At 44.0% G+C, this 23,854-nt stretch overlaps 1 protein-coding gene across 1 annotated transcript in view; it reads right to left on the bottom strand.

The window, feature by feature from the left end:
• cubn (cubilin (intrinsic factor-cobalamin receptor)) overlaps positions 1–23,854 on the bottom strand; it is a 58,285-nt gene that overhangs the window by 7,035 nt on the left and 27,396 nt on the right. Inside the window, exons 28-59 of the mRNA XM_076290744.1 lie at positions 21,824–21,983; positions 19,092–19,273; positions 17,636–17,810; positions 17,192–17,373; positions 15,977–16,133; positions 15,504–15,620; positions 15,279–15,392; positions 14,984–15,112; positions 14,575–14,707; positions 13,815–14,020; positions 12,697–12,881; positions 12,210–12,402; positions 11,792–11,989; positions 11,395–11,541; positions 10,843–11,033; positions 10,287–10,455; positions 9,904–10,078; positions 9,594–9,772; positions 9,116–9,325; positions 8,306–8,446; positions 7,883–8,070; positions 7,306–7,477; positions 6,849–7,052; positions 6,591–6,740; positions 6,345–6,466; positions 5,905–6,130; positions 5,621–5,808; positions 5,092–5,248; positions 4,671–4,820; positions 4,360–4,548; positions 2,984–3,113; positions 2,013–2,230 (exon numbers count right to left, since the gene is read on the bottom strand). Of these exons, the coding sequence (XP_076146859.1) occupies positions 2,013–2,230; positions 2,984–3,113; positions 4,360–4,548; positions 4,671–4,820; positions 5,092–5,248; positions 5,621–5,808; positions 5,905–6,130; positions 6,345–6,466; positions 6,591–6,740; positions 6,849–7,052; positions 7,306–7,477; positions 7,883–8,070; positions 8,306–8,446; positions 9,116–9,325; positions 9,594–9,772; positions 9,904–10,078; positions 10,287–10,455; positions 10,843–11,033; positions 11,395–11,541; positions 11,792–11,989; positions 12,210–12,402; positions 12,697–12,881; positions 13,815–14,020; positions 14,575–14,707; positions 14,984–15,112; positions 15,279–15,392; positions 15,504–15,620; positions 15,977–16,133; positions 17,192–17,373; positions 17,636–17,810; positions 19,092–19,273; positions 21,824–21,983 (5,437 nt within the window). The remainder of the gene's footprint in view (positions 1–2,012; positions 2,231–2,983; positions 3,114–4,359; positions 4,549–4,670; positions 4,821–5,091; positions 5,249–5,620; positions 5,809–5,904; positions 6,131–6,344; positions 6,467–6,590; positions 6,741–6,848; positions 7,053–7,305; positions 7,478–7,882; positions 8,071–8,305; positions 8,447–9,115; positions 9,326–9,593; positions 9,773–9,903; positions 10,079–10,286; positions 10,456–10,842; positions 11,034–11,394; positions 11,542–11,791; positions 11,990–12,209; positions 12,403–12,696; positions 12,882–13,814; positions 14,021–14,574; positions 14,708–14,983; positions 15,113–15,278; positions 15,393–15,503; positions 15,621–15,976; positions 16,134–17,191; positions 17,374–17,635; positions 17,811–19,091; positions 19,274–21,823; positions 21,984–23,854) is intronic.

The following is a 23,854-nucleotide window of genomic DNA, read 5'->3' as shown; positions in this document are numbered from 1 at the left end:
CAAAAATGATAGGATGTTGACAAATTGCATCGGTACTACAGTACATATAACTCTTAGTTCATAGATCGCACGCACTACACATTACAAAATAGGTTTATACCTAACACAACGCATGAAACAAAATATGCACAAAACATAACCATGCAAACACTGAGGCTGCCCATGCCATGACCAAGCGGTCATTCAATACTACTGACATTTACTGTTGTAAATCTAACTTCCGAAGCCTATGTTATGCAATCCAGTCAGCTCACTGCTGTCAGAGGACAAGCCTCCTGAGGAAAGTGAATTCCTGATGCCTGGGAAAGGCAGGGGTGGAGTCCCATTGGGACCATGATGCAAACAAAATAAACATTCTTAATATAGCAACTCTTTAGTTAGAAAGAGTACTTAAAATAGTTCTTAATTCTGAAGCAAAAACAGTGCCATTTATAACAAAGGTCTCTAATGAGATCCTACTAAATATTATAAAAGTGCAAGAAAGTTTAGAGCTTTTTCAAACTAAAGTGTTACCACTTTACACTTTTTACACAGAAGTTGCTAAACCTACAGGGATGGCTAAAAGTGCTGCTGAAAGTGCTAAAATGTTAGGTGAAGGGGAGTTAAGCGGAGCGGAGATCTATGAGCACTGGCAACCACTCCCAGTCGGCCCTGGCCATCTCTCTGCCTGGCCTCTGACAAAGCCTGCCTGTGAGGGGGTTGGAGCCTTTGTGTCACCCTGCTGAAGCACCGGGGGCGCTGGCGGGGGCCTGTGAATGTGTGCCATTGTGCCCGCGGGGCAGGGCTCCTGTGAAGCAGCGTGCGAGAGTCGGGCGGGGGCCGTCTGTCTCCGGCTAACACAGATGAGTGCAAGAGCCCAGTGGCTGAGAGCAGAGGGCTCTGGGCACCACGCCGCTCCATCTGCTTCCGCTGATGTTATGACGCGCACACACACACACACACACACACACACACACACACACACACACACACACACACACACACATAGAGAGAGAGAGAAAGAGAAACAGAGAGAGGAAGGGAAGGAGAGAGGGAGTGAAGAAGAGAGAGAGAGAGAGAGAGAGAGAGAGAGAGAGAGAGAGAGAGAGAAAGCAGCTTCATGCATACAAAAGATGCTTCTGTTAGAGAGGGGGGAATAAGCTATGACAGCAATAGGCACACACATCCATGATCCAGACCTTGGGTCCCTCCCTAAAGAGTACAGAGGGAGAGGGGGGCAAATGCTGGGCACCAGCAAGTGTGACTAACTCTCCAAATATGCCCTCCTGCCCCTGATTTTACGGCCAGTACCCAACAGGAATGAGTAGACAAGTTGTCACACATTGGCACTGCATCAGCATGTGTGTGAAGGGGATCTGAGTGGACAAGGACTGAGAACAAGGGTCGCTCTCAGATAATAACCGTAATACGATTTGGACTGGGTGGCCTGGTAGTGCTTTGGCAGGCTGCTGGAAGTATGAGTAATTGCCCTGTAATATCTGTTCTTGACATTAGAGGGGTGAAGTAAAAGAGATCACAATGTAGGCTGTGACCTCATTTGTAATCCTACAAAAAAAATGGCATCAGATTGTGAGCTGTGAGTATAATGCTCAGTGAGAAGTCTTAACACATAAGCGGTTGGTAGTCCGTCATGAAAACCATGATTTAATTATTACTTTTTAAACACTTTTAAATTATTGCCCTTTTATGCTTGTATGTACTATCACCTTGTGTGTTTTATGTTTTCTTTTTCTTCTTCTTATTATTTTATTATTATTCTTTACTTTTTAAACTATTCTTTGACTATTGCCCTTCTATGCTTTTATCAGCTATTTCTGTTTGCTTTTGTTTATGTAAAGCACATTGAATGACCTCTGTGTATGGAATGCGCTATAAAAATAAAGTTGACTTGACTTGACTTGACATGAGAGATACTAACATAGCATTGATCATAAGAAAGTTAAAGACATTGATATTCTAGGTGTTGAGATAAAGATGGAGGGAATATAGGAGTGTGGCATCATGAATTGTACCTAATGTCTCGGCATAAGTTGCTCTCCAACCACGTCCTGAGACCGATACGTCAGTCCTGAAGACGATGAACATCTGATTGGAGGAGGAGCGGAGTCTGGGCGGAAGCACGCTCCCACAGAACTGCCCCAACAATGGAGCCAAGGTGTTCTCTCCATCATACACCGCCACATAGTCATAGCGACAGTTGGACGAGGCCTCCAGATGGAATGTGTTGAACCTTCAGAACAGGGAAGTGAAAGAACAGCACAGCATGTTAAAGGACAATAACACCAGATATGGTACCTAACTTGCGCAAACGTTCAACCTTCAACTTTAACAATGAAGCCCTCAATTTTTAGACTGATTACGGGAAATTGTTTAGAAATGTGGAGCTAAAGATAAATTGCCAGCTTCTGACAGGCATTGCAAACATGCCAACTACCATACATAGAGTTACACTATAAAAGGTATAATACAGATTGCACCAAAGAACTGTGTCTAAATATAACAGTGTTCCATCACAATATTATACAGTCTGAGTCATGCTGCAGGAGGGATTTGATTAGTAAGGTGAATAAGGCCATAGAGGAAGTGCTTCCTCTCTCCCACTGCTACAGACACAATGAACAATGGCCAAGCTGTATTTCCCTGGACTGCACAAAAATGTTCAATCTGCTGAGGAAAACAGCTGTTGTTGCCTGTTTGCTTATGGGAAGTGAAGTCAAAAACACAGGGGACAAAAACATATAATCTAATTGTATTAAAATGCCAAAGTAGCAGTTTAACAGCTTAGACTTCCGACTCTCCCAGAAGCTAAGTATGTTCAGTATATTCTTTTAAATATACTGTTTATTTAGGCTTTATAGCCCTTCAATGTAGGGTGTGACTAGATTCACTGATATGGTAGAACTAAAGGAAGTAAAATATGAAACAATTTGTTTTCTTTCATGCCCATCTCAGCATTGCTGTTTTTATTGCATGTCTCACTCACTTGAGGTCAATGATACGGTTGTTGCGGACCATGATGTGGTAGGTGCAGTTGATGTTGTGATGGTAGTCAGAGAGGGAGAGGGTGGGGCTCTGGACAGTCCCAGCAGTACCATTAAAGATCCCCCCACAAGCTGGAGCAAAAGAATGACATAGTCATCGACTGGTTTCATAATTTACAGACTAGATATGTCCCGTTTCATTATAAACCACACATTAATGTACCGTTTTGTACTGTTTAATAAAGGCATTCATTTTGAAGTGTTTGTGAAGCAAAAAATGGTCACCAACAGCAAACAATGACATTCAGACCCCTGGGTTTTTATATTGTGTATTTGATCCCAGTGCCTCAGAGACCCTGCTCCCCTATCTGGGGGGGGGGGGGGGGTCATCTTCAAACCCAGCCATGTTCGATGAGCTGCGCTTTCAGACGGCCATAATGGTTGCTTTGTTTGATGGCTGAAAGGGTGCTGATGGCGTTTTGAGAGGAATGTGGCCAACTCCATTAGTGTCACCACAATTAAAATGGTCAGAGTTCAAAAGTGGAAATGAAAGATGCAGAGTCCCAAATGTGAGATGAAATTGTCTTTGTGTAGGCTGTGTGTGGGGGTCTTTTTGCAAACCTTTCAAAAACTTGTGTTTGAAAATGCACAAATGTTTGTGTAAAGCTATGTGTATTTGGGTATATGTGTGTGTATTTGTGTTTGTGTGTGTGTGTGTGTGTGTGTCACACTGGCATTCCCCCACGTATCCACATATTCCCCATGTGCGGGGTCCTCTCTCTCAAATCCCCTCTGATTGTTCCAAAAGCGCAGCGTCTTCCCATTCCGCACATTCCCCCATTGCAGGGGCTCAGCACAGCCCGCCAGCATTCCTCCCCATCGTAAACACCCCCCCTCCTCATGCCCAAGCCCTGGTCTGCCACCAGTGCCACGGGCTGTGCCCAGAGAGCACCAGCAGCTAAAGCTCTGGTCAGTGCCACATTAGAGGTCCATCACCAGACCTGATAGCCTGACCCTCGAGTACCAAATAACTGCTGACACATCCGAGCTGGTCTCTAGGTCTCTGGTTAATGCACAACCCTTTTAGATCACTGAATGCAAGACTGACGAACCTCAGGACTCTTGCATAAGGTGTCAGTGGATGAGGTCACACCATGACAGCGCCTAAGGATACTGTGTCTCCATGTGTGGTCTCTAAAGAACACTAGTCTGTTCAACTGCATGCACAATACTAATGCTTCATACGTGTGCACCAATACATAAAACAGTTAAACACTAGAAACCTCTTTTGGTCTTTTGACAAAATACTTATCACCTCAACTAAACAGAAGGCCTGTCTTTTGTTTAATTTGGATGGGTGGTGTCAGGCAACACTCACGGATGGCTACGTATTCTGCAAGGAAACCTTTGTCCTGGACGATGGAATCCGAGTAGAAGTTGACTAGCATTGGGCCAAACGTGGAGAATTTTCCGGGGATGGTGTTGCCGCAAAGAGTGGCCATGGGGTTTCCAGACATGGAGACACCGTCAAAGATCTTCACTCCATCATACAGACATGTGGAGTGAGCTAGAAACATCAAACAGAACATTATAATGACAAGGAAACATAACAGTTTGTGAAGAAAATGCACTTCATTATCAAAATTCGATTAATATGACAGTGTTAGCCGAACTAAAGGACTCTCCTACATTCTATTTGGAAGGTCTGGAATGACAGCACAATGACGGTCTGCTCTCCAGCGTTAAGCAGGTAACTGCAGTTGGAACGGGAGGGGTAGTTCTCAGGGTAGTTAGGAGAAACAACACGACCCTGGGATGCAGAGAAGTTCGCTCCACAGCCTGAGAAAATGAGGTATAAAAGGGTTAAAGGGGCCCCATGGAGAATGGATGGACTAGTAAATACATAGTATTATGCTATTTGCGGCATACAGTAAAAGTTCATTTTACTAAGCCTATTATGTATACTGTTCAAACAACGAAGAACATTAACATCCATAGGTTAGAAGGTTTTACTATTCTCTTGTCACATTTTGCCACAATTCCTCTTCTGATTCTTCCTCTTTAGTCCAGTGATTGAGCTCTGAGAGAAAACGTGTGAAGCGGCACTCACGTGTGATGTAAGAGAAGCTGAAGCCCTTGCCAGCACTTTCTGAGGACTGGAAGCGAGCGGTGATGACATTGAAGGGAGCGATGATGCTAGGTGGTGCGGTGTTGCCACAACCAGTGGCCAAAAGCCCAGTGTTCGTCTCCTCATCACCAGACCATACCTAGAAATGGCAAAGAAATTAATTGGACGATATAAGAATTTGTATTTATTAATGCAAAATCTCTAATGTTTGAAAACATCTGTCATGTGTCAAGTGCCTTTCCATAGACAGTTTGAGTATTTCCAAACTTAATGGCATGATTTCTAACAATGCTAGCAATTTTCCCCTTTAAACAGCTGAATAACTCATAACTTTTTAGCCAATCTCATTTCTGTTACTATAGTTTACATTTTTAGTTTAGGGATAACACCAAGCTATGTTGCATTCTTACTTGAGACAATTCACCAAGAGCCAGTCTTAGTTTTAGTCATATAATATAGTCCTGTGCTATTACACTCTCTGGGAAGTGGCAAAGTGGTCTCCATTACCTACCTTAATAAAGCTATTCTGGCACTGTCCACTGGAGTCTGGGATCTGGAACTCGCTGTTGAAATTCATCTCCAAGTGGTTCCCTTCATGAGCGATGACAGTCCAGGAGCACTCAACATTGGTTGGGAAGTTCTGCGGGTAGTTGGGGGATTTGATGATGCCAGTGTCCGCATGAATAATGCCACCACAACCTACAGAGACCAAAAGAGTTCAGAGGACTTTCAAGATAACCTGCATATAAACTCCAGTTTGAGAAGCCCTGCAGTGAATGCTGAATCCTTTTGTACCTGAGGAGTCTGCAGACCAAGTGGCAATGAAGCCTCCACGGTTAACTATGCTGTCAGCCAGGAAGACTATGGCTAGCTTGTTGGACCCTGATCGGACTGTTCCAGGAGAGTTCTCTCCACAGTACTGTCCAATAATGGGTGAGCCTGGGGATCCTCCATTGAAAATGGTGACAGAGTCCCAGCGACATGTGCTATGCTCTTCCACATGGAAGTAGCTGAAAGTGAGCTGCACGGAAAAACATAAGTTTTAATGCTGTATGCATAAGGACAAAAATAACAGGTTCTGCACATACTGTACACATGGAAGAAAACACTGACAAATAATGAAGTCTTGGCCACTTGCAGATACAGTAGCTCAATTAAAACATAAATGATTCAGTTTCAGGACATTAATGAATGTTTTTGGGGGTAATGCTTTCAAAGTTCAGTGTGCCACTCACAGTGATGGTGTGGCCCTGAGGGGCCTCTAAGAGCCAGGCACAGCGGCTGGGCCCGGGGTAACTGTTTGGATAATCAGGACTGGTGATCGTTCCACCCTCTCCGGTTTGCAAACCACCACATTCTGGACGAGTGGAAAGAACAAACACATCAACCAATGGTCAAACTGTCGGTGCAGTTAGTCAGAACACAGTTGTGGGATATCTTACAATTTAGAAAAATAAGAAATTCCTGAGATACCCGCCTACCTGAGAAGTAATATGTTGCCTTAAAGCCCAAGTCTACTGTAGCACTGTCAGTGAGGAAGTGAACCCAAAGCTCCGGAGTGAAGACCACTATTGGCACAGCAGGAACTGATTGACCACAGAAGCGAGTCAAAAGCTCCCCATCTGAGTTTCCTAGAGGAACAAGTAAAAAAAAAAACATTTTAGTATCTTCATCTGTTGTCCCCTAATAATATCACAGTGCCCTCTTTGTCTTGGAGATGAAACTGCAATTTGACTTACCCAGGCGGAATTCGATATAGTCGTAATCACAAGTTTGATGATGTTCCAAGTGTAGGTCATTTATTATAACCACGATGGAGGAATTCACATGCTGGGGATTCTGAAGCAGCCACTCGCAGTTCAGCTTGTTGGTGTAGTTGCCCACGCCATAGTTTGGTGATGTGAAGTTTCCTCCATCTGGGCCTATGATCAGATCTCCACACACTATGGGAAAAATTAAACATGATGTGCAAACATGTGAGTACAACCCAGTAAGAGAAAATAAAGTGAAAAGTTAAAACCTGGTCCAAATTTCACATTCAAGAGCAAGCAACCCATACAAGCAGGACAATGCAAAGCCCCATTCATCTGTCACTACACTAAAATCACATGAAAATTTTAAAAGCCATATAAACACTCTGCATTATTCATGTTTCTGTTTTACATTGTGGTGCTCCAAAGAAAACGCTCCCCTCACCTGCTTCCTCCTCGGACGAGTAGTCAGCACTGAAGCCGCCATTGGAAACGGAGGAGTCCGTGCGGAACACAACAGTCATGGTGTTCCCGGTGGATTCGATCTGAAAACCAGCGGGAACGGTACCACACAGTCGCTCCAGGTGCGGGGCATTAGACACAACACCATTAAAGACCTTTAAAAAGCAGAGACCCACAGCATTACCATTACAGAATATTTTATTGCACTAGAGACCGGCTCTTCCTTAAACTTTTATGATTACATTACTGCAGCATCAGTGGTGCAACAAAAATCTGTCCAACATTCTGAAACACTGTTCCCTGACCAATACTAAATGAAATCTATCTCTCACCTGTCTATAGCACTGAGGTATGCTGTGTTCTTATATTGACTAATACAAGAAAAAGCCCTGCAATATCCTAAAATCTAAATCTATTTGTCCCCTCTTATGCTACCTGTAAAGATAAAGATCATTACTCACAGAATATTCCAGAACCCAGAAAACTGTGTAGAACCATAACCAAAAACCCTCATAGCATGCTTTTGTAGAGGTGCATGGACACGCAGGAAAAGGCCTTACATCCACATAGTCATAGTTGCAGGAGCTGGAGCCCTCGCCCTCGAGCCGGAGGTCGGTGATGGTGAGGGTGACCCTGCGGCCATGGGGTGCGGTGATCTCCCAGCGACAGGTGCGGCTGTGGGGGTACAGGTTGGGGTAGTTGGGCGAGGAGATGGTGCCCGAGGGGAGGTTGAGGTCCCCTCCACATTCTGTCCGTCAGAGAACAAGGAACAAAACTGCTTTTGCAAAAACTGACCACACTGAGACAGACAGAGAAAGAGAACAGAGGGGACTCTGTGCCACTGCACCTGCCAGTATGGATCTATGACATAGCTGGACAAACGTGTGAAATGAAAGGGGACACAGGGAACAGGAAGTGTGAGAAATAAGGGGGAGGAAGGAAGTAAGCAAGAAGAAAGAGTTTTTATTAGGAAGGCCACCCACCCTCCACGCTAGCCTCGAATGAGAGACTGAAGCCTGGTGCATTGCCACTGCTGTCGCTGACAAACTTCACATAAGCAAAGCTGTCGCCAGTGTCCACGGGAGTGGGCAGGCTGTTACCACAGTGCCTCCCCAACAGTCGGCCTGGAGAGAAACAATGGAGAAACGATCAGTAAGGAGCTAATATAAAGGACAAAAAAGGATTCAATGTAGATATGGAGCATAGCGTTAGATTCAATGCAGATATGGAGCACAGAGTCTTGCCACGGAGTCTTGCCAGTTCCCTGTCCGGCTCAGCTGATTACCAGCTGGCGGAGATCATTCAGAGCACCTTATTTAAGCTGCCTTAGTCTACCCTCTGCCTGCCGCTTCTCTACAAGCCTTTTGCAACCCACCTCCACCCCATCTCCTCCTCATACTTCTGACTTACAGTATCAATGTTGTCATTGATGTATGCTCTGTTCTGTACCCTATGGGAGGTTTATCTTTGCTGCTCTCCCTGCCTTAGGCTTTCTATGTTTGCACATGGAAGGAGCAGGGGGCTCCCAGAACAGAGCATACCGCTAAATGTAATATTATGCAAATGGTAAATAAAGCTATATCTTGACAAAGTGGGCCTGACTGAAATAATACTTTGTTACAAACACTACTATGTTGAAGGAACAATATGCATAATGTCATATTGCACATTATAGTGGTAATATAACATTCAAATATTATAGATTTGTTGATGAGGCAGGTGGTGTAGTAAATAAAAGATTGTGTGTGTTGTCTCTTCCTATCTCTGAGAGATGTTTGTTATTGTGCGCTCACCCGAGGCGTTGTACTCGCGGATCTCCACATAGTCACTGGAGCAATCCGAGGAGCTGGTCAGGTTGAAGGAAGTGTAGCTGAGGGTGAGGTAGTGGCCAGTAGGACCGTGCAGGTACCACTCACAGTTGGACCCGTCAGGGTAGTTGGCATTTGGAAAGCCTGGGCTTCGAACTGTCCCATGCTGGCCAATGTATGTGCCAGTACAGGTGGCTGGGAGTCAAAAGGGACAGTTATATCAACCAAGTTAAAACATCTTGAGTTTAATTTCATATATTCACATCTACTCTCTGTTGTATCAGGTGCAAATACAGCTCATAAAACTACCAGTATACAGGTATACAGATATATTAAGGAGGCCTTCAGGTACTATACTGTAAGTAAATGCCACTTGCAATTCACAAAATGTAACTTTGTATGTATGTCTGGTATGTCTACCCTATGTCTCTATCTGAGGTAGATTTCTTGAGCGCACACTCACCGATGGAGTACTTGACCTTGAAGCCCTTGTGCGTGATACTGGTGTCGGTGCGGAACCTCACATACATGGCAGCGCCTGTGGAATGCTGGGTAGATGGCCGTGTGTTTCCGCAAAGCCTGGCGATGAAGCCTGAATCAGAGCTAGGGCCGTCGCGGACCTCCAGGTAGTCATACCTACAGCTGTGAGAGATGATGGATCAGTCAGGTGGCGGAGCTACATCAAAAATTGGCACCAGAAACATCTCCACATTTGGCAGAAACATCTCTTTATCCTTCACAATGTCAATTAGTGTGTCTCCTTAGCGTCATACTCTGTATTAGGCTCAATGTAAAAGTCATCCTCAAAGTCCAGCTGCACCGCCTCCCCGTTGGGCACCGAGATGACCCAGATGCAGTCGATGTTCTGTGGGTAGTTGGAGGGGTAGTTGGGTGAGGTGATGTAGCCTGATGGATCTGAGTCTCCCAATGGGATGTGTCCTCCACAAGCTGTCAGAAACACAAATGGTCACTCACTTTACATATCTGAAGGAACAGTAGAAAATCGACCCTGGTGATAGTAGAAGTAGAACTAATCTGTTTATTGTAGGGGAGATTGCTAAACCAGACAGATTCATACAGTAAAAAACTGAACAAATTTCACCAATGAGTACCACTGGTCGAGTGGAAAAAGGTCACAAAGTGACAAAACCCTCACCCTGACTGTGCGCCTCAAAGGTCAGCTTGAAGCCTTGACCTTCATTTGAGCCGTCCGAGACGAAGCGCACATGGAGGTTGTTGTCAGTGGTCTGGACGAAGGACGGGGGATTGGCTCCACATAGACGGCCACCGAGAGGAGGAGCTGATGCGTCCGGCCCGTTCCTCAGCTGGGACACACACCAACGACTTGTAATGAGCCCAGTCACCCCACACTGTCTACACTTCATAATGTACAACCTCTACTATCGGCTTCATCTGGAATTATGTCAGTGTCACAGAGATATGCTTTATAAATACCCAACATTACACCTGACAATGTGAATCTCACACAGGCACACCGCTGGATGATACCCATATCACATAAATAGTCAATACAGCATGATGCTTGGCAGTACACAAGTGCACTGATTTGGCTTTCAGCACTCTCCATTGTAAAACATCCAGGAGTAACACTACTTCCTGATTAGGAGAACAACTTGTTGGCAGGCGACCATCCTATAATCATACCCAACTTACTTTCTTTTACTCTCATACATACTTTAAGATTTACTCACCTCCACATAGTCCCCAGAGGTGCAGCCGGTACTGAAGCCCTGCACCTGGAAGGGGCTCTGGAAGTTGACAAACACCCTGAAGCCAGGGGTGACCATCACGTGCCAGCTGCAGTCCTGGTTGGATGGGTAGTTCTCGGGGTAGCGAGGGGTGTTGATCACCCCACGATCTGTGTGGATTAGCCCACCACACCCTGTCCATAAAAATATAGGTAACGTAAACATAATGAACTGGATAAAGTGGAGTGCATAACTAATAACTGAGGCATGTCTCAGGGTTCCCACTCAATTTCATTGATACAAATGTCAAAACCTTGAATTTTCAGTGACTTTGAATAACATTTTCATGACTTTTCATGGCTTATAAGCGCAAAGTTGCTTTAAAATGTATACATTCTTTTGTTCACAGCTGAATATGGGAATTATATTCCAGTCAGGCAGGACATTTTGAACAAAAACAATGCATACGCCTACAGGTATGTACAGTATATCATTATGTAAAGCATTCATAGTGTGTGACATCTTTCTTGAATCTGGCATGGGCTGAACCATCACCTCTAGAGTAAGAGGCATTGAAGCCCTGCATCATGACACTGCTGTCAGTGGTGAAGCGGATAAACATGGCGTCCCCTGTGGAGTGGATTGATCCGGGCAGCTCTCGGCCACATAGGTTTGCCAACAGGGGTGACAGGTTGGTCTCACCTGAGAAAACACACAGTTGATCAATTTAACAAATGTGATGGGTCATTGTATTGTTATTATTACTGGATAAAAACAACAGATGACAATACAGCTAACTCTGGCTCATTTAAAGTCTATGTCTGTTGATCAATAAGCACTGTCCCAAAGACCACTGTCCCTATAGAAAGAAAAAAAGAAAGAAAGAAAGAAAGAAAGAAAGAAAGAAAGAAAGAAAGAAATATTCTGTCTATTCTGGCCTCATCTCTCTTACCATCTCTGATGGCCAGGCTATCGAAGCGACATGAGGTTGAAGACTCTATGTCCATAAACAGCAGGTTCAGCTCCACTATGGAGTCCGGCGAACGGATTACCCATGAGCACTCAAGGTTATTATCATAGGAGCTTGGCCAGTTGGGAGAGAATAAGAAACTGGGTGTGTCCTGTGGTATAAGGGCTCCACCACAAGCTCCTGGAAACACAAACAACCATAAGATGTAATCACTTAGATGTAGGTAGATGTAAGTAAGTACACACACACACACACACACACACACACACACACACACACACACACACAAACACAGAAACAGAGAGAAACAAACACATACACATACCTATCAAGCAGCACTACAGTCATTGGTAAGACACCACCTTCACTGTTGAAACATTGCCAGGTATGATTACCCTACCTGGAGCAATAGTTGGAATGGGCCCTGTGTTCTGGACAGCCGTCCACTCGATGAGGAATCCTCTGCCCCCGATAACGGTGTCCGACCTGAACTCCAGTGTCACTACGCTTCCGGAGCTCCTCACTGGATCAGGCAGGGACAGGCCACAGAACGTGCCCAGGGGTATGGCATGCACGTTGGGTCCATCAAATATCTGAGAGGTACACAGAGGCAGAAACATAAATTAGAATTTTTGCTATATGCCCATTTAAGGAAAACAACTCAGGACTGCTGGTTAGTGCAGAACAGCAGTTGAAGTGTAACTAACCATGATAACAGTCTTGAAAAGCTATATATTTTCTGGCCATGAAAGCTTTGTATTGACTAAGTAATGAAATACTCTCAGTTAATATTGGATTTTGCATAGGAATTTTATATGAGATCATGCAAGTCTTGGCCTATTGAGAAAGCACCTAAGCTTGGCAAAGAAAAACTCAGAAAAGTATACCCTGAGGTTGTCATAGTAGCAATCATAAAGATCCTCGATATCAATATCCAGGAAGCGGATGTTGATGTAGTAGTCAGAGTCCACAGAGATGGTCCAGCGGTAGTCTGCGTTGTTGGGATAATAGGCGTTCGGCCACAGCGGCGAGGCTATCTGACCCGTGGAGCCAGTGAGATCATTCCCGAACACTAGAAAAGACGATGTTATGGGAAGTTGAAAAGATAAATGCAGGTAAAGGACCAAGGTCCCCAAGATTTCCAGAAACTGAGAAGCCTAATTTGAATGATTGGCAAAGTGCATGTGCCAAGTCTAACAAAATGTAATTTAATAACTAGGCACAAATGTACAATGAGTAACACATTAAAAGTAAAGTATTGATAAGTCAGCTCAATGCTCCCACATGCAACATGATAGGCTGTTAAGAACTTTGCACTTTGCCTGCTGGTGGCCATGAATGATGATATGGTCCCTATTTTACAGAAGAGGTTTAAATGGTTAAGGGTTGATTCTTGTGTGGGGGTATAGGCATTGATCTGAAAGACCAAATTTGTTTTTTGTGTTTGTAAGCCTTAACCAAAGGCATTATGAAGTGTTAACAGAGTATAGAGAGTGTTTGTCACACAGTAGTATGTCCACTATAATCGCTGTGGTGGTGATTGTTTTTTCAGATGGATAAGGAAGTCCATCAGCCATTAAAACAAAAGATGCCAGTCTTATGCTCTCTAAGGGCTCCTACACACAGTTGCGTTCCGTCAACGCATGCCAGTGGGTGTTCCCGACGGTAGCTATGCAAATTACTTGAAGTATAACTGTAATTTGATTGGTTGGTGCCGTCCGTCGATTCGCTTGATTGGCCGGTGCCGTCTGTCGGTGCAGCCACAGCTGAACTTCTCAACGTGAGCGACGGAAGAAACGCAACGGACCCACAATTCAGTTCGGCAACGGATGACGTGAGCCCATGTAAAGTGAATGAGATGCGTCTCCAACACTGCAACGCACCCAACTGTGTGTAGGAGCCATAACTGAACAATAAATACAGTTTAGCACCAGCGTTAAACTATATTCGTAGACAACCATTTGAAGTCAAACCACATGAGCATGCCTTTAATAGAAGTACTCACAGAGAGAAAAGGTGGCTCTGAAGCCAGCTCCACTGACCGAGGCATCAGAAACAAACTTGACCCAGAGGATGTGGCCCATTAAAGAAGTGTAGTTGGAGGGGAGGGAGCTTCCACAGAAGCGGCCAATCAGAGGTCCGGTGGAGTTTCCCTCACGGATCTCCACATAGTCATTGTTGCAGTTGGAACTTGCCTGGAGCTGGAACATTCTATCAAAAAGAGACGAAAAAAGCAAGCTCTCATGTACAGCAGAATCACAATACGCAATGCAATTAGCCTAGAAATCTAGACGCACCCTAGCGGCAGCAAATGTAATTTGCAGCCAGGGTCGTCTAGCAACTCTCCGTTGGCTTGCGAGCTGGAAAAACCAAACTCTAGTCAGGCCAATCACATCGTGTAGACAGTTGGTGGGCGGGCTTAACATAATGATGGTAGAGTTGCTACAGTTCCACGTGAATTCCCTGCTACTTGAGAATAAAGAAGATGGATGCTGCTGCTGGCGAACAGCGCTCTTTGAATCGGCTTTGGCCGCGACTCGAGTTAAGCTTTTTTAAGTTGGCAAAAGTTTGATCTACCAACTAGCTCCGCTGGTGGGAAAACGCATGGGACTCATGGGTTGTAGGTAATTTGAAAGATAACCATTTATCAGGCCCCTTGGATGGAGCACTGCCAATAGTGAGTTCCCAGACCCTACATCTTGATGTGGGTCTGGCTCGTCAGGCAACAATGCAATTATATGATGAGAAGAATCAAGCAAGCTCACGTGAAAGACAGTTGCAGTCTGTTGCCAGGAGAGCTGATTATTTTCCACACACACTCGATGTTGGTAGGATAAGCGTCAGGGAAGTTGGGACTGTTGAAGGCACCAGACTCCATGTGGAAGTTTCCACCACAACCTGAGAGACAGATTGAGATAGAGAGAAGAGAAGAGAAGAGAAGAGAAGAGAAGAGAAGAGAAGAGAAGAGAAGAGAAGAGAAGAGAAGAGAAGAGAAGAGAAGAGAAGAGAAGAGAAAAGAAAAGAGAAGAGAAAAGAAAAGAGAAGAGAAGAAAAGAAGAGAAAAGAGCAAGGGAAGACAGGATATACCAAAAAATGATTCTAGCCTTGTCCAGGGTATGTTGAACTCAGATCACATTTCTAATTTTGGTTTGAAAAATGTTCTTGGTCTCCTACTTGAAGTAGAGCCAGAGTATGTGGCTCTGAATCCCCTCTTTGCGACAGAAGAGTCAGAGATGAAGTTGACGACCAGCGCATTGCTGAATGATGTGATTGGGTGAGGGACCTGTACTCCACAGAATGTTCCTGAGGGACAAATTCAAGATAGATTGAGTTCTGGTATCACAACAGGCTTCTACAAATTCAACTCGACCAATTCTGAACTGAACAATAACATTTGAAATAATACGAAAGCACAGTCTTGAATATTGTGGCCTCCTTGTTATGATGAGAAGTCTGAAAGTCTTTTTACCAACTGATGGTGCCTGGGCATTATCCCCATCCAAGACCTCCACAAAGTCATGGGAGCAGTTACCATTGATCATCTCCAACTCAAAGTCAGTGAATGACAAGGTCACATGGTTAACTACGTAGAGTCAAAGTTAAAAAGAACAGACACACATGAATATCAGAATCAGACTAAAACAGATAGAATGGATGTGAAAAGTGAAGTGCACCAATATCAGTGGCTACTTACATGGTTCTTGGGCTTTGATGATCCAACTGCACATCTGATTGGCTGGATAAGCGTATGGATAGCGAGGGGAAGCGATGGCTCCACCAACGTCATCAGTTGTAATAGTGGATCCACACACTGCAACAAAACACAGACATTCAGAATGTCCACACCAGTAACAGCAATGTAATGATGAGAGACCAACACTCAACATATATTGCATATATATCCAGCATATATAGTAGTTCTATCTGGTATCTGGCATCAGGTAACAGCATTTACCCACTGTAGCCAGATTAATTCTTTATACAAGTATGTAAATATGAAACTTAATTATCACATGGTCTTCTGTTTGAGTAAAAAAACAATGAGTTGCAGGAAATACTGTTATTTCCCCCCTTTACATTAGTAAACAAGAACATAGCATGTTTGTCTGCCCAGGGCAAGCGAAGAGAAAGCTCATTTGATTGAGCAGGCCTTCTCCTCCTCCTCACCCTCGGAGAACTGGGCACTGAAGCCGCGGTGGGTTCTACTGTTGTCGGATCGGAAGCGCACATGGATGACTCTTCCTGTGGAACGGATGGCAGCTGGAAGCACCGAGCCACAGACCACCGCCAAGAGAGGGAACTCAGCACTGGGGCCATCATGGATCTGTGTCACAGAGGAAAAACGTATGAAATGGAAGAGGAGAGGAGACAGGAACACAGAGGGGAGAGAGAAAGAAAGAAAGAAAGAAAGAAAGAAAGAAAGAAAGAAAGAAAGAAAGAAAGAAAGAAAGAAAATGCAGGGTCTGGTCATGATGCATGCCTTTTAAAACATTTAAAATTCAGTTCAAATGGTACAAGATGGACATGAATACCAATCCCTGTCTTTTTATTTTTCTCTAGATCAGACCTAGTCGTGCAGAGCCTCACTGCAGGGCCTTCCATGACACAGCGTTAATGAAACGCACCACTGACCACGCGGTCGACGACCGACTGGACTACTGTTCATACCAGACCACAGGATGTGACCCAGTGCACAGTAGAAGACAAAAAGCAGAGGAACAAGAGGACACTCAAGCAATGTGGATTGGTGGGGAACAATAAAATTAAAAGCATGCACTGTGTCATTGGATAAAAACTTTAAATCATCAAATAGAATTGAAAAATAAAGAGTCCAAATAAAATGGATGGTGTATAAAATTAACATGAAATGAGGTGACTCATTAGTTGGAGAAAAAAAAACATAGATAACCGGCCAGTGCTCAGACAGATGAGGAGACTGTGGTCAAAACTGATAAGTGGTGACAGACATCAACTACTATGCCAGTTGCTGTTCTGGAAGATGAGTACATTAGTGTTATCTAAGACTATGGCTGTGTGTGGTTAGAGTACGACTGCCAAAAAAATGCCAGGACCATGACCGTGCAAAATGCAGTGACGTGAGGCTATTAAAAATTGTAACCGCAATCAACAAGGACCCCTTTATCTGTTCAGTTCACATCATGCTTTTTCTGCTACTCACAGAGGGCCCTGTTTTGAAAGGACTAAAGGCCTATCTACACTTCCATCGTTAACTATAATGAGAAGTGTAGACGTTCATATAATTCTAGTTAAAGCTGTCTTTATAGTTAAAGACATACTATAGCTATATATATAGTTATACTTGAAGCAATATCTAGGGGTGATTCATATATTTATGTGGACATGAGAGACATAGCCACTCACTGCTACATAGTCCCAGGTGCAGTTGGATTGGTTCTCAATGTCCAGGTCTGAGAAGTTGAAAAGGACCCGGTGGCCTTCATCCACGGTGATGACCCAGGAGCAGTCCACGTTGTTGGGGTAGTTGTTGGGGTACGATGGGGAGTGGATCTCTCCACTGGGGGCGTTCACGGCACCACCACAGCCTGAGGAAGTCCACAGGGGTATATGTATGTGTTACTTTTTTGTAGTAAATCTGTGAGGACTACTTAAGTGGGCTGATCTAGCATCTGTTTTAGGTGTGTGTGTGTGTGTGTGTGTGTGTGTGTGTGTGTGTGTGTGTGTGTGTATGCATAGTGTGTATAATACATATGTTGCTAGAACTGAATACTGCCTGTGCTCTATTCCCAGTTGAAAAATAGCATGTATGTTTAAGCATGTGTCATTGAATGTGTGTGTAGTGAGCACCTCCATGGATTTCCTCATATTTTGCACTGAACCCACGACCGCTGACGTATGCATCACTCTTGAAGCGGACAGTCATTAGATTGCCTGTGCTGGACACCACTAAGGGGTTTCCAGGGGGACGTGTGGTGCAGAGTTGGGCCAGACGTGGGGCCGACTGGTCAGGTCCACCATATACCTAAGGGTCAAGGTTCAAAGGTCAGTAATTTTTTGGTGACATAATAGCTTACATACATAATAAACATATTTTCAAAAATACTAATATGGAGACTGATACAGCACAGCTATTAAATGTATGTAAAAAACTGCAAGAGCAATGCAGAATGCCTGTCTGTTACCAGAGTACAAAACTTTAAACTATTTTTTAAAATGGCCACTACAGAGACGGAGATGGAGGGGGATGGAGAACACTGCCTCAATTCCCCCAAAAACCAACACCCATATCTCTGAGGAAACAGGAAGTGGCTGGTTAGTCAGTGAAGGATTGTGGGTAGTTTCTGTGGAAGGTGGTGTGTCTGCAGGCCCGTGGTGTGGCTGTGGACTGAGCCACTGGTAAAGCAGGATCTCTAAGCTCCGCTTTCTGCCCCGCCAGCTTCATTCAGTGTTCCGGTGGCAGTCAGCATTCCACAGGGCTGAGCAGCACAGTAGCTCTCTCTCTCTCTCTCACACACACACACACACACACACACACACACACACACACACACACACACACACACACACACACACACACACACACACACACACACACACACACACACACACACACACAGACACAGACACAGACACAGACACAGACACAGACACAGTACCTGATCGGATATGATTACACATTCATAAACATTCTCACCCTCACACACAGGAGACAGTCAAACACAATGCAGCACACATATTATTTAATTTTTGTCTTAAAAATATTTTAAATACAAACTTATTAATATCTAGACTAAGAGAAACACAAAGGTGCACACACACACACACACACAAAGCTGTTGATGAATGGATTTTGTTTCTCCCTCTTCTCTCTCTCTCTCTATGTAATTTGATAATTAAATTCAACAGCAGCCAGTAAGGCTTTCATTTCAGATTACCTCTGATTACCAAAGTTCCTTTCAGAGGTTTCAGAGGCTTTTGCAAGCCACCTCTTACTTAGTCCTGATTATATTAGTGAATAATTATTGCACATAATGTACCCAAATATAAAGAGTTTGGTTCCAAAACGCTATAACCACCATTTTAATTTATTTTCATATGATTGTGTCACATTGATGACAGTTTGAAAAGTTGTCTTCTCTGATGCTAAATTCATATATTTCCATCAGACTGCATGTGTACATATTATCTTCATGTTATCACTTAGACTTAGCGTGTGTGTGTGTGTGTGTGTGTGTGTTACTTGGGTCCACAAGTACTAAATGACATTAGACAGAGGCCGGTAACTCCCTCGGCTTGGCCGTACCTCCAGCAGGTCGTAGGTGCAGTCAGGGTGGTACTCCACATCAAACTCATAGATGGTAAGGGTGATGCTGGTGCCAGAGGCGGTCTGGATGTACCAAAGGCACTCCCGGTTCTCTGGGTACTTGTCAGGGTATCCTGGACTGGTGAAGTTCCCATGTGGTCCAAGGAGGTCCCCACCACAACCTGCAGGGGGTAGGGTTGAGTCAATGACACAAGCAGGTATTACCCATTCCTCCACATTTTTATGCTAGAAGAATATTGACAAATATTTCATGCGAGTCACATTCTGTTTGCGTGGAAATTCAGATCAATAAATTCAGATCAATTCCCTGTCTGGCCAAATATAATCCCACATCATTGGTAATTCATTGGTGGTCCATTTCCCCAAGTGATCAAATCTTGTTGGAGAAAGTTTAATGCATCCAATAAAAGACACATTAAAATACGTAAATGTGTACATCATGATTCATTCAGAGTCTTGTATATGGGACTTATGAAAACAGATGGGAAAACATCCACACACGCACACGCACACGCACACGCACACGCACACACACACACACACACACACCACACCCCAGGGAGCAGTCTGGGCAGCTTGTTTTACAATGATCTAGGGAGGGCTACTGTATTCCTCCTTACTGCAGTCAGATGCACAATGACAAGCAATATCAACTCAGCTCTCCTCAGAAGGAATTCTTAGGAGCACAAAACCTGTCAAACTTGACACCACTCAGAAAACTGAAATTGTTGTTGTTTTTTCCAGTCAGCACCATCTCTGACAGTGAGTTCTTGTCACATTCCACTAGGAGCAAAACAAACCGTGGTGGCATGAATACCCTCCTCACGGCTCTCCCGTGAGTCTACGGAAAACATTTTCTCCTTTTTGCAACCTTTCCAATGCTACTCTTCACGGTTTGGGACAGTGGAAGGATAGTGTGAAATGTGCTATCATACTCCACCAACAACAAATCACAAACCTATTCAGGGGAAGATGTGTCTCTCGTACATTTACAAACTTTAGATACAAAGACACACACACACACACAGACACACACACACACACACACTAGACAGAACCCTTCTGTTAGTCAGGATGACCACTGTTCATTATAAATTAAGTTTCTTGCATATTATCCTCAAGACATTACTCTCACACATCTCAGTGGTCATATCGGGCCGGCTAGCAGTACTCTACAACAAGCCTTAAGTACAAACAACAGCCACCACACCCACATGAAGCACTGTGACTCAGTGTTTGGAGACCTTTACTCAATGCCAATCCTCAGTGCTCAAATAAACACACTAATGTTCACACTAATGTTCCTAAACACAAGTCTACACCATATTCCACACATATCTACGGGGCAGAAAGGGAAACAAAAAAGCCCCGCACCTGCATCGTGCACAAGTAACACTTTCAATCTGTCCACTGATTCATAATGCATTGTTTCATAGTGATTAATCTGTATATCATAAAATGGACAAATCAACAATAGCTGTTACAGGTCTGTGAGTTTTGTAAACTTAGACTACAATATCAGTTAAACACAGCACTCTACAGCACTCTAGCTTCAGTGAGGAGTTAATTTTCTTCTGATGGAGCCTTTGGTTTCAGATTTTCCACTGTCCATTTCTGGAAAACATGATCTGGGAGGGAAAGAGCCCACCTCCTCATAGGTCATACATTTCCTCCAAATTAGGGTTTCAAAGAAAGTCCAAACGCCACAAAAAAATACATCCTGAACAGGGACCAGCTGGCAGTGAATGACTACTGGAGGCCATGTGATTTTAGGTGTGCGTTATAGACAGAGAGTATGAAACTTGATGAGTGTGTGTGTGAGAGAGAGAAAGAGAGACAGAGAGAGAGAGAGAGAAAGAGGAGAAGAAGGCAGATGTAGTGGCCTATGTTTGTGTGACTGCTGGTTTTCCTGTATGACGTAACTGGTCACTGCTTTCTCTGCCTCCTCTGGGACATTAGTGGCCATATCCCCACATATCGTATGACATCATCATCCTAAGACGGAATGCTAGTCCTTGACCTCAGCCTCTGCCACCATCTGTTCCAGCACAGAAGGTGCATTGCCATTGGCAGTGTGGACCGCGCCTCTCTTTAGCAATCAGTGATTGGGTAACATTAAAGCAACACCAAAGAGTTATTTGTACCTTAAAATAATGTTTCCAAAATCGTTTCAGTGGTTCATCAACTTGTAACAGGGTGAACGGCACTTCTGCATTCGCTTCACAGCCCTTTATCAGCTATAACCGCACTATGTAAGTTTGCCAGATCGGGTAGCGGATCTGTAGTTCGATGGAATGAGACATAAGAAACTACAAATTTGACTTGCATCTGATGTCGCAATACATCATACTTTCATAAATTGTGCAACATATTCTACCTTGTCTATGGACATCGTTATTTGCAAAGCCGGTGCTGGATAAACAAATAGCATGCGTGCGACAGAGGGAAAGATCTTTGGTGTTGCTTTAAAAAGGGAAAACCCTCTGAATGTTATGGAAAAGGTTTGCATGTCTGGAACATTGAGGCTGCATTGGAATGTTTCAAAAGGGCAAAAAAAAACAAACAAATGGTGTTATAAAAAAAAGGAACAGCCCTTCAACGGAAACAAGATGATGACTAGGTGTACAGTAGTAAAGTATGTGGGCCATTCTATAAACCTCTATATCAACGATGAAAGCTGGATCCTGGTATAGAGGTTATGAGGGTCTTACCATTCTGGTACCAGAGCATCCGGAAGCCCGTGTAGGACACAGAGGAGTCGGACCGGAACACCACGTGCAGGCTTGTGCCAGTGGTCATACTGGCAGGAGGCGGGGTGTTACCGCAGTAGGTGCCAATCAGAGGAAACGTGGCATTGGGCCCATTGTAAAGCTGCAGAGACAGAGAGGAGGCAGGTCAGAGCTACATCAAGTTTACCTTGAGAAGAAGTCATGTGTATTAAAGGGTTAAGTTTGAAACCAGCCACAAACACGATTGTGAGATGTAAATGACAATGGCAATGACAGAGTTACATGCTTCCTGAATTCATCCTACTGATAAATTCTTGTGTTGAAAGAGGATATGAGCTAAGGTAAGACTGAAAGATGTAATCATTTTCAAAATGACTTTCAAAATGACCAAGATCAAACTAAACAAAATATGTTTGGTTACATCTCAGGCCAGATAAACAATAACTACTGTAGCTTATTTTAAGATTAATTAAAATGGCATAACTGTGTCCATGGTGTAGAGATGATAACAATGAGCCTCTTCATCTGGGTTTTCTACGGGGATCTTACATAACAGAGGTCAGTGTGAGGAGTGGAGAGGGGAGAGATGCTCTTTTACCTCTGACACTCACACGAGACAGATGAAATGGAGACAATATCTCATTCTGTGTGTGTGTATGTGTGTGTGTGTGTGTGTGAGAGAGAGTGTGTGACAGAGGGAGAGAGAGAGAGATGAAGACAGAGAGGAAGAGAGAGAGTTGAATAGACAGAGAAGGTAAGACAGAGTGTGCATTCATTCTTGTGTGGATACAGTAGTTGCAGGGGAAGACAGGCACACAAAAGAGGTGACAATTCCATCAACTCCATTTCACATCCGCTGACAGTTGTCAGCCCTGTACAACAAAGTGTGCCTGATAAGAGATGGCTATCTTTCCACAGTACAGAGTATGTCTGAGCTGTGAAGTCATGTTCTCCAGAAGAGAGTGCACAGACTCTTTACAGCCATGACACACTTCTTTCCACTCCAGACAAGTGACAGCACGAATATCAGGCATGACACTATGGGAAACAAAACCTCTGAGTGAGGGCAACGGTGCATAAACATAAACAACCTGTTCTTATCTTTTTAATTCATGCTTCATTTTACAATATTAAATACAAAGCATGACTGTTTTGCCATAACCGCAACATTTCTCTGTGCAATTTAAATACTTTAAAGCCCCCCAGAGGGCAGATTTAATAGAAGAGGGAGCAGAGAATTAAGTGAGAGGATATGAACACAAAATGATTACCATCTCTCTTTCGCCTCTGAGGTAAAATGAGCTATATTAGGAAAAAGCTTTGCAGAGCTCAGAGCTCCCAATGTCCCAAACCCCCATTAAGATGCAGGGCAGTACAGTGGGGGCTGGCTACTGAGGCAGATGCTCTCCTATCAGTGGGGTTATTAATCCCTTTGATTAATGCAGCCAAATGAGAGACTTGATGGCTGCCATGAACAGAGAACATCATATTTATCACAAGATAGGAAGGGGAAAGCTACATAAGGTCACTGCACATCGCTTCTATATATATGGGGCGTAAACCCTCTACTCTATTTGATATTTCATTTGTCTGACAGTGAATGTGAAATGGCCCTCACATGCTGATGAAGTCCAGAAGAAAAGCTAAAGCAGATAAGGAACATAATGAAATGACTTCTTGTGACCAAATAGGAAGAAGCTTTAGCATATCTTGTTGATAAAGCAGTGCAAGACGTGCAGAGGGTTTATTTTGCTACAGTTGTTTAGTATGACTGATGCAAGTAACTAGAGAACACATTCCAAGCACAGATAGTCATCCTGTTGCAACACACTGCATGACATCATCACAGGGGCGGGAAAGCGTGTGGGGTAGAGAGGCTACAGCTATAGCCAAAAGCTTTCAGTGTACTCTAGTACACACAGACACACACACACACACACACACACAGAGCACGGACATATACGCACACAAATAGAGAGAGAAAGGAAGTCTGCACATGTTTCCAAAACCGTG

Source organism: Alosa pseudoharengus, unplaced genomic scaffold (assembly GCF_046254945.1).
Source record: "Alosa pseudoharengus isolate Yale_2024_CS ecotype anadromous, Long Island Sound unplaced genomic scaffold, YU_APseudo_1.1 YU_APseudo_1.1_scf_18, whole genome shotgun sequence".
Taxonomy (NCBI): domain Eukaryota; kingdom Metazoa; phylum Chordata; class Actinopteri; order Clupeiformes; family Clupeidae; genus Alosa; species Alosa pseudoharengus.
This window is presented reverse-complemented; position numbering and strand designations above follow the sequence as displayed.